At 42.3% G+C, this 16977-nt stretch overlaps 2 protein-coding genes across 2 annotated transcripts; one reads left to right on the top strand and one right to left on the bottom strand.

The window, feature by feature from the left end:
- The first annotated feature begins 34 nt into the window (after positions 1-34).
- On the top strand, positions 35-5573 carry kin (Kin17 DNA and RNA binding protein). Its single transcript, XM_028955074.1, has 12 exons — positions 35-303; positions 632-726; positions 813-856; positions 2400-2522; positions 2664-2848; positions 3534-3582; positions 3842-3884; positions 3967-4075; positions 4148-4267; positions 4355-4454; positions 4876-4976; positions 5346-5573. The coding sequence occupies exons 1-12, from the start codon at positions 190-192 to the stop codon at positions 5406-5408; spliced, it is 1146 nt and encodes a 381-aa protein (XP_028810907.1). The 5' UTR covers positions 35-189; the 3' UTR covers positions 5409-5573.
- A 297-nt stretch (positions 5574-5870) lies between these two features.
- Positions 5871-14760, bottom strand: itih2 (inter-alpha-trypsin inhibitor heavy chain 2). Its single transcript, XM_028954781.1, has 20 exons — positions 14620-14760; positions 14493-14525; positions 14195-14233; positions 13685-13857; positions 13311-13415; positions 12674-12836; positions 11983-12219; positions 11769-11885; positions 11507-11675; positions 11032-11157; positions 10736-10917; positions 10326-10511; positions 9671-9810; positions 8520-8698; positions 7884-8003; positions 7522-7635; positions 7253-7451; positions 6979-7151; positions 6432-6543; positions 5871-6142 (listed from the first exon to the last, which is right to left on the bottom strand). The coding sequence occupies exons 1-20, from the start codon at positions 14710-14712 to the stop codon at positions 5995-5997; spliced, it is 2808 nt and encodes a 935-aa protein (XP_028810614.1). The 5' UTR covers positions 14713-14760; the 3' UTR covers positions 5871-5994.
- Positions 14761-16977: the final 2217 nt, after the last annotated feature.

Genomic DNA, 16977 nt, shown 5'->3' with positions numbered 1-16977 from the left:
GCTCTTCATCGCGATATTACAAAGGTCACGCAAACCGATGACGCGGTACGCGGGAGCGTGGTTAGGTGCCGCTTCCTGTAGAAAGAAGTAAAAACAACACACGCGAAGCCGCTAAACAGTGAAACGTTGAGGTTTCTTTGTTGTTGTTTTTTATTAAAAGTATATTTAGGTATATCGTCCGCGTGAAAGATGGGAAAGGCAGACTTCTTGAGTCCAAAAGCGATCGGCAATAGGATAAAGGCTAAGGGTTTGCAGAAGTTGCGGTGGTACTGCCAGATGTGCCAGAAGCAGTGTCGAGATGAGGTGAGAACGATCCGTCATGACCTATGATGTGAATAATGGACCGAATGGTCGAAAATCGTCCGGCGCCTATTGATCTAGCGAACTGGGCTGTTGGTGATAGTCACCTAGTGGGTAACACACTCGCCTATGAACCAGAAGACCCAGGTTCAAACTCCACTTACTACCATTGTGTCCCTGAGCAAGACACTTAACCCTGAGTGTCTCCAGGGGGGGACTGTCCATATAACTACTGATTGTAGGTCGCTCTGGATAAGGGTGTCTGATAAATGCAGCAAATGTAAATGTAGAACTGTAGACCTAATCCACGGTGCCTGCTTCCTGCTTCCAGAATGGGTTCAAGTGCCACTGCATGTCCGAGTCTCACCAGAGGCAGCTGCTTCTGGCCTCTGAAAACCCAAACCGGTTCATGGACTACTTTTCAGAGTGAGTCGTGTTTCAAGGGGACAACTGGAGTGTTTAGAATGGCAATTGGAACACGCCTGTGACGTGTGTGTTGTTCTGCTCCGCAGGGAATTCAAGAGTGACTTTTTGGAGCTGCTCCGAAGACGTTTCGGTGAGTTATTTACGTGGCCGAAAACAGCTCTGTGTGTAATGGCAACTTTCAGCATCAATCGCACGCTCATGTGTGAAATCCGTTCTGTCTGATTGCCTTTTTGTTTTATTAATTAGTTGTGAAGAATTCAATTGAGGTGCAATTGAGGGGCAGTGGTGGCCTAGCGGATAAGGAAGCGGCCCCGTAATCAGAAGGTTGCCGGTTCAAATCCCGATCTGCCAAGGTGCCACTGAGGTGCCACTGAGCAAAGCACCGTCCCCACACACTGCTCCCCGGGCGCCTGTCCACTGCTGCCCACTGCTCACTCAGGGTGATGGGTTAAATACAGAGGACAAATTTCACTGTGTGCATCGTGTGCTGTGCTGCTGTGTATCACATGTGACAATCACTTCACTTTACAATTAAATAATGTATTACATGTACAGTACAGACCAAAAGTTTGGACACACCTCATTCAATGTGTTTTCTTTATTTTCATGACCATTTACGTTGGTAGATTCTCACTGAAGGCATCAAAACTATGAATGAACACATGTGGAGTTATGTACTTAACACAAAAAGATGAAATAACTGAAAACATGTTTTATATTCTAGTTTCTTCAAAATTGCCGCCCTTTGCTCTGCTTTGCACACTCTTGGCATTCTCTCGATGAGCTTCAAGAGGTCGTCACCTGAAATGGTTTTCCAACAGTCTTGAAGGAGTTCCCCGAGGTGTTTAGCACCTTTTGGGGTCCAGCTCACCCCAAACCATCTGGATTGGGTTCAGGTCCGGTGACTGTGAAGGCCAGGTCTCCACTTTTTGTTAAGTACATAACTCCACATGTGTCCATTCATAGTTTTGATGCCTGTTTTACACAAAAGACTGGATTATAGACCCTGATGTGCTGCCTCCTGTCACGTACCTGGACAACATAAGTATTTGGACTGAGTGCATGCACTAAAATGCAAAGTCTTTAGCAGTGTACAAACACCAATGTTTTTTTCAGCTAATTTGGAACAAACCCTCAGAATTGATTACATTATATTCTACACACTTTTCATTCCAACAAATGAAAATTAGGAGATATAGGGAGGCATGATGTTTCAGATTGAAAAACATAATCCAGCAATATCAAATAGAGTGGAAGGCAGGGTGGTTTAGATATTCAGCATTTTGAATGACAAAGAGACCATTGATATGAAACACACTCACAGTACCAGTCAAATGTGCGGATGCACCTACTTTGTGGAGACTAAGATGGAGCCATTTTGAAGAATCCAACACAAAAAACATATTTAGTATTTCTGCAGCAGGAGTGACGTTTCAGAGTTGAATCTTTTTACCTTCATGGCCGCTCATCATTAAATCATCATTAAAAGCCGCTTCATGAGCTGCTCATTAAAATGAGTGAATTATAAAAAAAGTGTTCAGCATAAACCTTCGGGAACACTGGAATCCGCCCGTTGTCCAATTTAAGGTGTTGGAGAGAATCCAATAGTGAAGTGTGTGTGTGAGGAAAAGGAAAATGTTTCTAATTAACTTTGATCTAACCTTCCTTGACAGGCACTAAGCGAGTGCACAACAACATTGTGTATAATGAGTACATCAGTCACCGGGAACATGTCCATATGAACTCCACGCAATGGGAAACACTCACAGATTTCACCAAATGGCTGGGCAGAGAGGGTATGTAATCACTTGCACACACACACACACACACACACACACACACACACGCACACACACACACACACACACACACACACACACTCTATTTTGTACTGCTGTGCCGGTCCGTTCACACTCCTGTGTTTCATGTGTTTCTAGGTTTTTGTAAAGTTGATGAGACGCCCAAAGGCTGGTACATGCAATACATCGACCGGGACCCAGAAACAATCCGGAGACAGGAGGAGCTGGAGAGGAAGAAGAAACAGGACCTGGATGATGAGGAGCGAAGTGCCAAGTTCATAGAGGAGCAGGTCCGTCGAGGCCGAGCGGGCAAAGAACCAGAGGTATGGGTCCATGTTGTTTTATTTACCCTATTTGTGTGGTGAACATAATGCGATGTGAATGTGATTTTTTTATTTTTTTTTTTTTATGTTCCTAGCACACCTAACAATACAAACAAAAAAAGTTCTGGACAGAAGTTGCAATGTATGAACATCTGACCTTAATTAATAACTACCATATAGATTATATTCTGTAACAAATGTTAGGCTAAAACACTAAATCTATACCTTTTAGTATAAACAGCATCTAAACAGTGCTAGAATGACTGACTATAAATACATTCAATACATGAAATGATCAAAACTGGTACTAAAATCATTCATTTTAGATTGCCATTATTTTACATTAATACAAGTTAAAATATCTCTAATTTTTATAATTTATCTTCCAATGCCACAGGGCCACGTAGAATGTAAGGATTGGTCTAAACTAATCAGAAATTAATCGAATATCTGCCGTAGTTTTATAGCTAGCTACCAATAGACTCTTCACACCAAAATTCTCACAAACCTGACCTTCTGTCACATGCATTGTGTTGTTTAATACTACGGAGAACTGAAGACATACCACTAACAGTTGCTATTACTTTGAGAGTTTTGTTGTATACACAGTTTCTGTCAAAAGTTGTTTATTGTTATAGTTACTATTAATATATAGAACTTCATATGATTTCCCTTTAATTTACAGGAGGATCCAGTTTACACTGAATTAAAGCGAGAAAATGAGGAGGAGAAAGGTAAAATCCCACTAATGTGGCTAATTTGGTCAGATTATACCCTTACACATTTTCACACACACAGTAACATGTACAATACTGTGCAAGGGTCTCCTACAAGCCTACAGATTGAAAACTATATGCTGCTCAGAAAACAAGGATAACAGAGACTTTTTAATTTCATTGTGTAATGTGGTGAAAAAGTGAATCTATATTAGTGATATTTTCACGTAAAAATCATCACTGTTGATTTTCCTACGTTTTGTGTCTGCCTCTACAGTTTTATTTAACATGGGTGCCATAGCTGGTCCTTCCAAAGCGGCGTAAGGCTTTACTCAGCACACATATATTATGGATGTTTTTATTCAGACCACATTGGGAGCTAAACACACATTCGTCTCTCAGTCCTTCTCTAGGCCCCAGTGCTTTAAAGTCAGTTAAGAGGAAGGAATCCTCTCACAGTGCTGATTCAAAAGACAAGAAAAAGAAATCTGCCCTGGAAGAGATCATTGAGGTATGGGATTCCTTTTCCAAGGTTTTAAATTGGCTGGGAGGAGCCACTGATCTTCCTCTTGATGGTTTACAGATGGAGGAACAGAAGAGAAAATCTGTGAAGTTAGATCACTGGCTCCACCCAGACATTGTTGTCAAAGTCATCACCAAGAAACTGGGGGAAAAGTACTACAAGAAGAAAGCAGTGATTAAGGTAATGGGCACATACACACACACACACACACTCACACACACAATCTCTTGCAGTGGTGTGAATTGTCTGTCTGTATGTGGTTTACAGGAGGTCCGGGACAAATACACAGCTATTGTAAGGCTCATTGACTCGGGAGACAAACTGAAACTGGACCAGAGTCACCTGGAAACGGTTATACCAGCACCAGGTAAGCAGCATGTCACCATCCATTCCCACATTTTGCTAAGAGGGCAATGGTTGAAACAATAAGCAATGCTTTTGTTCGCTATCTATATATTGTAATATATATGTATATTGGGGGAGTGATGGCCTAGCGGTAAAGGAAGCGGCCCCATAATCAGAAGGTTGCCGGTTCAAATCCCGAATCGCCAAGGTGCCACTGAGCAAAGTACCGCCCCCACACACTGCTCCCCAGGAGCCTGTCATGGCTGCCCAATGCTCACCAAGGGTGATGATTAAATACAGAGAAGCAATTTCCTTCAGTATTAATAGTTTAAAAGAAAAATAAATAATAATAATGGGGCTAGTTATATTTCAATGGGGGCCATAATTCCTAGCTGCACACAAAAAAAGGAAAATGAAACCCAAGCTTGTTTCTGTATCTACAGGAAAGAGGATTTTGATTGTGAATGGGTCATACAGAAACACAGAAGCTGTGCTGGAGGGCATCAACGAGAAGACGTTCTCAGCTACTCTTCTGCTTGACTCGGTGAGACTCTTAACTGTATTGACACTTTTTTTTTTTTTTTTACAGTTCACAATTTTTGAGGGGAAATTTGACCTGCTCAAAGAATTTAGAAAAGATCTTTAGACTGATCTTCAGGTGCACTTGGACGTTTTCCTTCCTTCCTAGCTGTGCAGTACTACCGCCTTCCAGTAGAGTGCAGCAAAGACTCCTTCCAGGGAGATTAATAGGCGATGATTAGTCAACTGTCAAAATACTCCTTGGTTGCAGCCTTATACTGGTCACAACAGTGCAATAGTTGTACATCCCTGTGTGTTTGTTGTATATACGTTGCATGAAAATAGTGGTTTTTAGTGTAGAGAAAATGGTGTCATGTTTGCATGTCTCCTCCAGGGTCACATGAAGGGGAAAAAGATAGAGGGTATTCCCTATGAAGACTTCTCCAAGCTGGCCTGACTGGAGTCCCCTGTGCCCCCAGCTCCTCTGTAGGTCAGGAACTCTACCGTGTCAGAGTGATTCTGCCCCTCCTGTACAATTGCAAATAATTCATCTCCTGTTGTTGTTGTTGTTGTTTTATACTGCATTAAATTTACAAATTAAAATTGTGATTAAATTCTGAAAGCGTATGTTTCCATCTTTCATTCAACGTGCACAATACAGTCACAGATGTTTTTCCTTTTATTGCTTTAACACGTCAGTTTTGCGGTCAGAGGGATGGCTTTCATGACAGTCCTGCAAAAACCTTTATCAGCATTTGCAAGAACCTTACCTTTACTTAAAACTGAACAAGGTTGAAGTAGTAGGGGTTAAATAAGACCTTTCGAAATTACTCAAACAACTAACACAGTCGTTTTCTTCCAAACCCCCAAAACAGTGACCATGTAGTTCAGTGACCTCTACACTCTACATGTTCTTTAAAGGAGACCCCACTAAATGTTTCTGCAGTGTTTTGGCTTGCATTAGCCTGCAAGGTTGGGTGGCTATATCATTTCCTGGTCTGCCTCTCTGCATTCAACCATCCTCCAATCCCTCACTCCGGCCCTCAGAGCTGTGGGAGGAAGCTGTCCAGCGACGGGACGATATAGTTGGTGTAGTGGCCGTCAATGAAACCCTTTCCGCTGTTGTGGATGAACCAGCAGTAAACCTCGGAGCCTTTGTTCTTGTCCGACCTGTAGTCCTTCTGCCAGCCCCTGTTAAACACAATGGTCAGGGTTGGCAATAATTGATCTACATTGTTATGTACATGCTTTGCAAAAGGTAAAAAGGTTATTTGTTAAAGCTAAGCATTCTATAAATAGTGGTTGTATTCGGCTAGAATAAAATCTATATTTAAAATAATTTAAAATTGCTAATTGATTAATAGTTATTGGCTAAAACAAAACCATTCTGAATAAATTCTGATTCCTCTTTCCTTTTATAAATCCTCTGGCCAAACATTTTATTTTTGGATAAAGTGTGTGTTAATTTTTTTTTTTTTACCTGGTGACCGACAGCTTGTTTCCTTTCACTTTCATATTTGCCTCTTTCTTCTTTGGATCAGATCCTTCATGCAGGTTAAACACCTTCACTTCAGGTTCATTGGCAAATTGACCTGGGGAGCGGGTTCGATATTGTATTAGTCACTTAAAGATATGATCATATTCATATATTCATAGATATATTGGAAATTGTACACCACACAAACTGCTGCTACTCCACTTAAATAATACTACCTCACTGTAATGTATGTTACCTAATGTGTCTTAACTTCATTTTGTATAGTTTGTATTGTGACTCTTTTTTTACCCCTTTCATCCTTTGCACTACTCTGCCCTCACCTGCAGCTGTACTGCAAAACACGAACTACAGGTTGCAATGAGATCTGAAGAAAATTCAGAACAGATTACCGTAACCCTAAATGTATGCACCATTAAGCTTTAAAATACAAGAAGTAAATGCACTTTAATTGGGTAATGTACATTTTAAAAAGCCTTTTTTGTCTGATGATGACTTTATTACATGTGATGGAAGCTTTAAAATGTCTCACCAATGAGCCCGTGGACCTGTGTTGAGTACTGGTTGTTACTGGGTGAGTAGAAGCCAAGGAAATCAACATTCACGGGATGCTTCTTCCACACACGGTGCAGGAGAACCATCAGCGAGATCTTGTCATCTACTGTCACATTCACCTCGGAATCTTTCAATATGGACACTTTTACCCTGGGAGGCATCCCACACACACAAACACAAATTGTGTCATTTAAAGAACAGTGTTTAGTCTGCAAGAACACTCGAACTGGTGCACACACCCAAGCACCTACCCTTTCATGGTGAGGGTGACTGTGGCACCCCAGGAGAAGGAGTGGTGGTTCTTTCCGTCCTTCACATCGATGCCGTTGGTTCCGACGTCCACCCGAACCTCCTCGGGCTTGTAGGAAACGCTGATGGTGCCAAAATATGTGTTCCGTTTGTGGTTCACTACTCTCTTAGATCCAATGAGTTGCCCATTTATCACCACACCTGTGCCAGAGATGGACATCATTAGCACACAGCATTGCATTATGGGAAGCTGGAAGGAAAGAGATGGCACCTGTTCCGGGGTCAGACACCAGATTGAGAATATGGCCAGGCTCAGAGTCTATGTTGAAGCAGACGTCCATTTTATTTTTTGGCAGGTGAACAATGAAGTGTGGGTCATTCTCCACTGCAGGACAAATCCAGAAATCAGAGTGAGAAGGCAGCTGAGGAGGGTGGTGCTATTAACAAGAAAACTGGGCAGGTAAAAGTTTAAGAGAGTATAAAATGTTATATAAATTAATATATTTGTGTAGAAATTACTGGCAAGTAAGCATTTTGGTTTGGCATTCCATTTTGTGTAGGGTTGACCATGTCTGATGATATTCCATGAAGGAAAGCAGTGGTCTGGAAGACAGAATGAAGTTACCAACTTACCAACTGTGATCGGGCCAATGGGAGGTCTCTCTGCAGGGCTGGGTGTTGGGGCAAGAGTTGGTCGAACCCATGACGGTTGAGAGTAGACTTGTACGCTTGGGCCACTTACAGAAGAAACACCTGTATTACAACAAAGTGTCATTTTCTTTTACAGAGCTGTAGTTCTCATTTGTCATGTTTGATGTCCCTGTTCTTGAATGAGTTTCCATCACGTTCCGGATTAACAGCCTGTTATTGTCAGAGACAATAAAAAAGTCCCTTTAAAATGAAATGGAATTAAGACTCTGACCACACTCTGCACTAATACAAACTCCCTTCATGCTGACCTCACAGAGCATATCTCACTAAGGTACACTAATGTGACATCAAGAATGTCTGTATTAACTAAAACAAACACATACACAATATGGACTGCTTTGCATCTATGAGCACAGGAGATGAAATTATGAACTTTTATTTGAAACTCTTCCTCATCCTGGACAATTTGTAGGCCCTAATAATAAAAAAAGAAGAGAAGACAAGCTTCCATCCCATCCTTCCTTCCTTCCTCCTCTGTTATCCTGTGTTACTAGTGCTAATTGAATCATTCTGATTGGTGAACTAGTGAATCTGTCATTTCGTGTATTGACTGGTAACCTGCTCCAGAGCAGCAGCCTTGTTTAGGGTCCCTGGGGGAGTCGGCCAACAGCCTCTCCTGAGCGTCCTCGCTCTGCACCAGCAGGGCGGTGAGTGGAGTGACAAACTGATGGTCCACAGCCAGATTCAGGATTGCCTGAGTAATTCTCCTCTTCTTAGCAGCAGTGGGAGCCAGGGACCTGCAGGAGAACAACCATATTGAGGACTTGCAGTCAGTCCAGGTTTATTTGATTCCAGGTTCTAACTAACCTCCGAATTGGTAGTATTTATCCCTGGATTATTTTGCCCAGGTGTGTGTGTGTGTGTGTGTGTGGAGCTGTAAAACACCCAGTGCTCTCACTCCATCCAGTGAAACCTCAGGAGGACTGTTGAGAACTGGGCAATTTTTTGGTGATCATACATAATCCCACGGCACATTGCTATCCAGTTAATCCCATTTATACACCAGGAATCAGGATCATTCAGGAAGTACATGGAGCAGTTGATCTTTCAGGTGCCTTTGTCTTTTTTACGTTTAGCCACAGATGCAGCAGTTGGTTACCCATTATGATTTATTTCTATTTATATTATCTATTTATGTATTTAGTTTTGAGCAGATCTGGTAAGCAATCTCTACATGACCATGTCCGTAATGATCACATCATGTTCAGTAAATAGATTAAGGTTAATAGTTTGATTACAATGTTCAAATGTGTTTGATGAATCAGTTTCTACAGTGACCTGAATTAAAGTCAAAGTGAAGTGATTGTCAATGTGATGCACAGCACACTGTGCACACAACGACATGTGTCTTCTGCTTTTAACCATCCCCCTTAGTGGAAGCATAACATAACATAACAGCTGTATGGAAGATACTAACATGGCTAACAATTTAGGATCTTTAGCACATACACAGATGTAAAAATCCAAATTTTATAGAGTTATGATATATTACAGTTCACAATAATCCAAGATAGTGTTAATAAGGTTATATTCAGTCATACCATAATTAGATTTAAATAACCTGATTGAGGTTCACACCACCATAATCAGAATATTAAATTAATCAATTCATAATGTTTTCTTTGGCAGAATGCATTCAGACAGTGTCTGATGAAAGCTGTTAATATATTCTCTTTCCCTCTCTCTCTCTCTCTCCCTCTCTTTCTTACCTCTGGGCGAGCAGCTGGTTGATGGTGATGTAGGCCCACATCTGTCGGGCGAAACCTGAAAATGAGTGCTCATGCTGGCTGAGCCAGGTGTCCATTTCCTGCAGGTCAGACTCTGCCTCCAGACTCAGGTCCATTGTGGCCTGGGCCAAACAGGCAAACGCACACAGTCAAAAACAATATTCTAAACTCACTAGTGTGTATCAATAACTCTTACACTTCAACATTTTGTAGGAAATTTCAGCAATGTCAGGTATAGTTTATATATCAGATTTAGTATATATATTTATTGATGAGTGGGGGGGTTCTGCTGGAGTGAGTGGTAAAAGCATTAGCCTTTTTTCCAAAGATATATCCTCTGTGTCAAACATTTACCAGTAGAACTAAGTCTATTTTATTTTATTTAACCACTATTAAACCAGGATAATTTATTTAACCCTTGTGTTTTTTATTTTTGGAGGTCCAGTGTGTTTGGGGTATACAGTGTGATGTCATTAAAATATGTTATGTTATCTCTTATATTATCTCCTATTTTATCGATGAAGCATGGGTTTAAATAATACTATTTTGCATTGTTTCTCTTTTTGAAAACATGGCTCCCACAGAGGAAAGGACACATCTCCCTTCCCCAGCCTGTCAGTTTGCTGGTGAGACTCACGGCTGAAGCTGTGGTGAAGCTGTACAGAGTGGTGAAGCTCGTGGACTTCAGCTTGCCAGCCACCACCAGCTCAGAGCCTTTGAAGAACTTGTCAAAGTGGTTCTGGGTAACGTCTGTCACAGAGTCCTCTGGGAACTGCACAGTGATCTTCCGCAGCAGCGGAGATGACACCTGGCTGTAGAATGTCTGCAGAAAAAAAGGACAGGAGCAGAGTGGGACACTCAGCCCCATCCTAATGACTCGCATTTATTCTTTTATTTCATGTCATTTAATCTCGACCTTTCGTCCAAATCTGTCTTTTGGATAGGATTAGATAGCCTTTGATAATGCTTAACAAATGAAGAAAGAGGATGCCCTTCTACAAGTCAGTGAACTCCTAAGGTGATACGATAAAGGACTGTGCCATATACCTTTAGCTGCTCAGCAGCATCGTGGTTGGCATAGATCCTCTGGGCCATGCCTCTGTTGTCCAAGGCCAGGCGCTCCAGGAAGTCGTAGTCCACGTCAAAGCCGATGCCCAAAGAGAACAGCGAGAACTCCTCTCGCATCAGCCGCTTCACGTTCTTCTGAATGCTGCTCAGCTTTATTTCACCTAAAGCACCAGCAGAGGTTGAACTGCCATTGGTTCCATTGGAGATAAACCTTGCTGATTTGGAGTGCAAGCATCGAGGTGTTCAAGTGTCAACTTTTAATTGGTCATTCTTACCCACGGTGGGGTCTCCATCAGACACCAAAATGATCATGGACACAGAGCGGGGGTCAATCAGGCCCTGAATGGATGCTTTCAGCAACATCTGGACCGCCCTCAACAGGGCCTCATTAATATTTGTACCTGAGGTAAGATAGAAATTATGACACAAAACTGCCAAAAACATTAAATATAATGTATAAAGTGAAGTGATTGTCACATGTGATACACAGCAGCACAGCACACGGTGCACACAGTGAAATTTGTCCTCTGCATTTAACCCATCACCCTGAGTGAGCAGTGGGCAGCCATGACCGGGGCCCGGGTACCACCTAAGTGGAACCTTGGTGGATCGGGATTCGAACCGGCAACCTTCTGATTATGGGGCCGCTTCCTTAACCGCTAGGCCACCACTGCCCCACCTATATTATAGATGCACATAACATTTCATATTCCACATTTTTATAACCAAGTTTCGTTCCAACTGTCTCACCTCCATTGGGTTTAATGTTCTTAATGTAGTTCTTGGCCTCTGAAATCTGGATGGAAGTTCCAGGCACCAACTCTTCACTCCAGCACCGGACATTGTGATTGAAATCAATTATGCTGAAATAATCGTCCATGGTCAGGTCGTCCAAGATGGCCTCCATGGCAGATACCGTCTAAGGGGAGATACATCATTTCTTTTGACCTATGTCCCCAAGAACAGAAAACTGAAATGAAATTATTATTTACTCTTTGGTGACCTTTAGTACCTGTTTCATTTTTAAACCCCACATGGATCCACTGACATCAATGACAAACACGATATTCTTAGACAGAGGTGAGAGTTCTTTTGGAGCAAAAAAATGAACAAAGTGGCCGTCAGATACCTAAAAACAAGATAACATGAAGCAAGTCATTTCTTCAAATCATTCCTTCAGATCATTTCATTCTGCTTGATATGTGACCATCGATTTTGCCATTTACTTGTAGTTCTCCAGCGTTGCTCTCTCTCTCAACATCGTATCTGACAGTGAAGACTCCATCCACGGCGCTCTCAGTGCAGTTATTACACTTTCTCTGCTGCTGCAGTGTTGGCTTAAACACTATGTGCACTTTGTCCTTATTTTGTACCACCTTAGTGATGCCTTCAAAGTGCTCTCCAAGTGTGTTTGGTGTTTCCACCGCCCGGATGCCCTTTGGCTCAAAGATGTACACGTCCACCTGTAAGAAAATGACAGTGACAGTGTGTGTGTGTGTGAGATCTGCAGCTAAACAGTCCCATACACAGCAAGCTGTGCCACAACGTGTGTTCTGACGCCTTCCTATGTTGACCAACATTAAAGTCTAGGCAGTTTGTGCTACAGCGGCTCTTCTGTAGGACAAGAGATTAGTCTGGATGATTCTGCCTCCAGGCTCCGAGCTGACACCCCACAGGGCCTGCTGTTTTAGAGATGGTATCACCTTCTCGTCTAACACCACAATCTGGTCCTTGTCAAGGTAACTCAGATCTTTACAACTTTCCATTTATCTTGCTTCCAAAACATTAGTTCCTCACATGCTGCCTAAAACATCAGGTACCATGTTAATCATCCATGTTATTTATAATTCTATGTCCTGATAGTACAGTATATGAATCATGTGAGTGAATGCCCGATGCATGGTGTGTGTGCCTGACCTGTAAATGAGGCACCAGACGGCCTGGTTGGATATGCAACGTGTGCTGGTAGAAGCCCAGCTTTCTCTCCATCATCTCCTGGTAGTGAAGCTCAAACTCCACCTTACTGCTGGCAGGAACGTGTACCTCAGTCTTAAACGTTTCCATGTCCAGAGAGTTTGCCCTGAGGTGAAGAGACAGAGAAATTAAGATGGTCTGTAATAAAGTGATTATTAATGTAATAAAAGATTACAGTTTGGTGAGGACAATTCCTCTGCATGCCCTTTAAAACGTCACACACTTTGAACTGAGTAGCAGTTTTATGTTGTCTATATTGTGTCAACATAAGTCATTTTGTGAGTAATTTTGGGTAAAATGTCTGCTTATTGACTGTAATACAGTAGATAAAACAAGGACATGCTATGTGCTGTCAGTTTACATATAGTTCAAGTTTCAAGTTTTTCAAGACCTTTATTGTCAATACCACCATGTTCACAGTAAACAACATATTGTAATGCTGTTTCACCCCAAACCCCCAACGGTGCATTTATAAAAATCTCAAAATATTCAACCCTACTGCTAATAAGAGCATTTACTATTTAGGCATGCATGTATGTAGTGTGTGTTCTCCTATGTAAAATACGTCTTACACCAGTACCTGACTATTCCTGCAGCTTTGCCACGAGCTCTGGCTTGAGCATACAGGTTCCTAGCCACAGTTTTCTCTTTCACCGAGCCGATGAATGTTATACCATTCACATTCCTGTCAAACACAAAAAGAGACACGAATAGCAGAAAGAAATCAGCCCTTAAGCTTTTTTTTACGGTAGAATTACACGCTGCCACTTGGATTGTTGAAATTAATCCACACTATCTACCATATCTGTTCATCAGCGGCACTGTGGGGTAAATGAGGCAGTACGTGTCTGAGAAAGTGGGTGTCGGATTCTGTGTCCTTGGAATTGTGCAGTTAGGTGCAGGTGTTTGGGTGTGAACAGCAATTCAATTTTGTGACGTGTGTGTGTTCCTTACATCGTGAAGTTGGTGATAAACGCTCGTTTCGGGATCTGGACATTGAAGCCAATAGTCTGGGCCCCTGATCCTGAATTGACCACAGAGCTCTTGACTGTGGTGTGAGCAAAACGGGAAGTGATGCGACTTTCCACCTTGTAACTCTTAACTGTGATGTCATTTCCTTGAATGGCCTGGGCACGTTCACACCAAAACAGCAAACAATCACAAACCAGACATAACTTTAAACAGGACTCATTAACCTACTGATGTAATATTTAATGAAACATCTGTAAAAATCTGGAACATTAGTCAAGGAGTAATTGAAATGGTTTGGAATGGAATATGTTCCAAAACATATTACACTGGATACCCATCACATTACAAAACAGTTGTCAATTCTCTAAGAGACCCAGGGTAGAAAGATCAACTCCAGTCACAATATGTCAATAACCGCTGGACTGCAGGACTCCAAAGTCACTGATCTGGAGATAAGAATTAACTGGGCCACAGCAGAGCCAAACAACTCACCTCAAAACCATCCTCTTCCTCGCTGACCAGTGTACTCCTCTGAAATCAGAAAGTAGGTACACTTCCAATACAACAGTACAAGACACGCTGGCTTAAATGAGTGCTGTTATTGCAAAGAGACATTTATTAAAAACCATCAGAGCGCCAAATGGCTGAACTTCACATGACCAATTAATCAATAGCTGAGTGGGCAGAGGTTGAACTCAGCTTGGCGCCACTTCTAAATCCGCTAAAATGGAAAAACCAATTTCTTTAATTAAATAACAATTTTAACAAAAACTCATTTTAACACACTTACCCTAAATCTGTCGTTGTGTTCAGCAGAATCTGGCTGGCAGGGCAAAAGCATTGAGAGTTCAGCGAAAGATCTGAAAGTCCATCCGATTTCTGCAGAAAAGCGCATTAAGAACACAACACACACTCACCATATCACTGTCCCACTCTCCGTCGATCACAAACTCGAAAGTGTGGATTCTATGAGTGAGGAGAATGCTGAGGATAAGAGTCTGTAGCTGCATGGTGGTGGCCTGTAGTGTTTAAACCTGCACAGAGACAACCGAACTGCGAGAGAGAGAGAGAGAGAGAGAGAGAGAGGGAGAGAGAGGGACTGAGCAAGCGACAGAGAGAGAGAGAGAGAGAGAGACAGGTCACCAAACTGGGGATGAAACACCCATTGTGTTTGTGGAGAATCTACGCTCAGGTCAATATTTGATGTGCTTCACATAACTTTAAAAGCACAGAACCTTTAAACTTGATCTGCAACAGCTACACATGTGTGTGTTGCTCTCTCTATGTGTGTGTATGTGTAACAGCAGCGGTTTAACATTCATAGGAAACCATAGGAAAAAATCTAAATAAAAAAAAAAATACAAAACCGATCAAGCAACCTAACTTGATAACTAAATTTTAGGTGCGACTAGGTGACACAGGTGAGACCTGAGAATTTAACTCACTGTCAATACCCACTAAACATTAGACATCTTATGGATGTTCTAATCATGTCTATATTGTTGGTCCAAGACCAATTCTGGACTTTAACACAACATGCAAACTACATCCGTCATGGGGACATGGCAGCGTGGCACTTCGTGACCTCCAAGGTTGTGAGTTCGAATCCTAGCAGGTCAGATGGCTTCCTTGAACTGTCGTTATGTTTTCCTGACCTAAAACTGCTGATGTACAGTAGAAGGTCAGCAGCACACAGGGTGTATTTGGCTGTGAGGTTGGGCTTGATGATTTGTTTTCGCCTTATGTAATTCTCTCATCCCTTCTCTCTGCAGCGTGCCGCGCTGCGTTCAAAGGCATGTTCACACATGACATGATCCCCCCTCATCCCACCCGCATCCCACCCTCTTTCTTCTAGTTGTCAGAAAACTAGTCTGAATTCAGACTGGCAGTGGCCTAGCGGGTAAGGAATGGGAAGGTTGCCTTTGTGACATTGAACCTGAGGTGCTGAAGATGTGGCCCCCAGACTCCATCAGATGGTCGACAAGCCATTATACACACCAGTGTACGGACATCACACGTCATTCTTCCTCTTATATATTAACGCTATTGCACATGTGTGTATTTCAGGACTCAGACTTCACTTCTTGCCAAGTCTGCTGGATGGGGAGTCACCGGAGGAGTTGAAGGCATTCATAGGCTCTGGGCAAACGTGCAATGATATGTATCATGCTCCTCCTTATGTTCTACATGCGAACAGTTTTACCTGCAGTCACACCAACACACGAACAACTTCCATTAACAACTTCCAACAACTTTTTATTTTTTCTGGGTACAGAGGAACACCATACATTAAATCTTTGGTGTCATCTACTGGACAATATTCACTAGACACCACATATATACAAAAGAACGTGCATGGTGTTACATCAGATGTTCTTTTAGATTATATATCTATACAATCTAAATAGATCTAAAAATCTTGTAGATTATAAACTTGCATGGTGGTGAGCGATGCTCCCACCATGCAACCTCCAACCTCCAAGGTTGTGCATTTGAATCCCGGCTCAGACCTGGTGTGTGGAGGGTGTCACCCCACCCTGGGATGGGCTCTAGCAGCCACTACCCAGAGTAACAGGACTAAGTGGTTAAGGGGAGTGAATAAGTGTGCAACTCAATCTTCACTGACTGAGAAGTCAAGCACAGGAGGTGACTGGAGGACAGAAGGACAGAAGGAGGGCAGATGCTCCGTACAGGTGAGCTAATGCACTGAAATACAGTGATACAAGTATAACAGACAACAGATATTTTTTAAATATTTTAAATCACACACAGTGTTTGGCATTCTGAAAAAAAAAAAGTGAAGTGATTGTCACATGTGATACACAGCAGCACAGCACACAGTGAAATTTGTCCTCTGCATTTATCCCATCCCCCTGAGTGAGCAGTGGGCAGCCATGACCGGCGCACGGGGAGCAGCATGTGGGGACGGTGCTTTGCTCAGTGGCACCTCAGTGGTACCTTGGTGGGTCGGGATTCGAACCGGCAACCTTCTGATTACGTGGCCGCTTCCTTAACCACTAGGCCACCACTGCCCCTAAAGAGGACTACAGAGATGTGAAGAAAAGAGAAGACCATCCCTGAAGAACTTCCTGTGCTGAAGCTGCCTAAAAATGTCCCAATAGAATTCTTTGGCAAGTAGTTAAATGCAGTTGTTTTTATTTTTTGCTGTGTTCTGTATATATATCTATATACTATTAGTCTGTCGTTTATTCCTAGGCTTTTTGTGTAATTAAAAGCTGTGAAACTAAGAAACCCCTGTAGAATTTCCAGCGCTG

The sequence above is a fragment of the Denticeps clupeoides genome, chromosome 15 (assembly GCF_900700375.1).
Source record: "Denticeps clupeoides chromosome 15, fDenClu1.1, whole genome shotgun sequence".
Taxonomy (NCBI): domain Eukaryota; kingdom Metazoa; phylum Chordata; class Actinopteri; order Clupeiformes; family Denticipitidae; genus Denticeps; species Denticeps clupeoides.
Note: the sequence above shows the minus strand (reverse complement) of the source record. Positions and strands in the feature narration are given on the sequence as shown.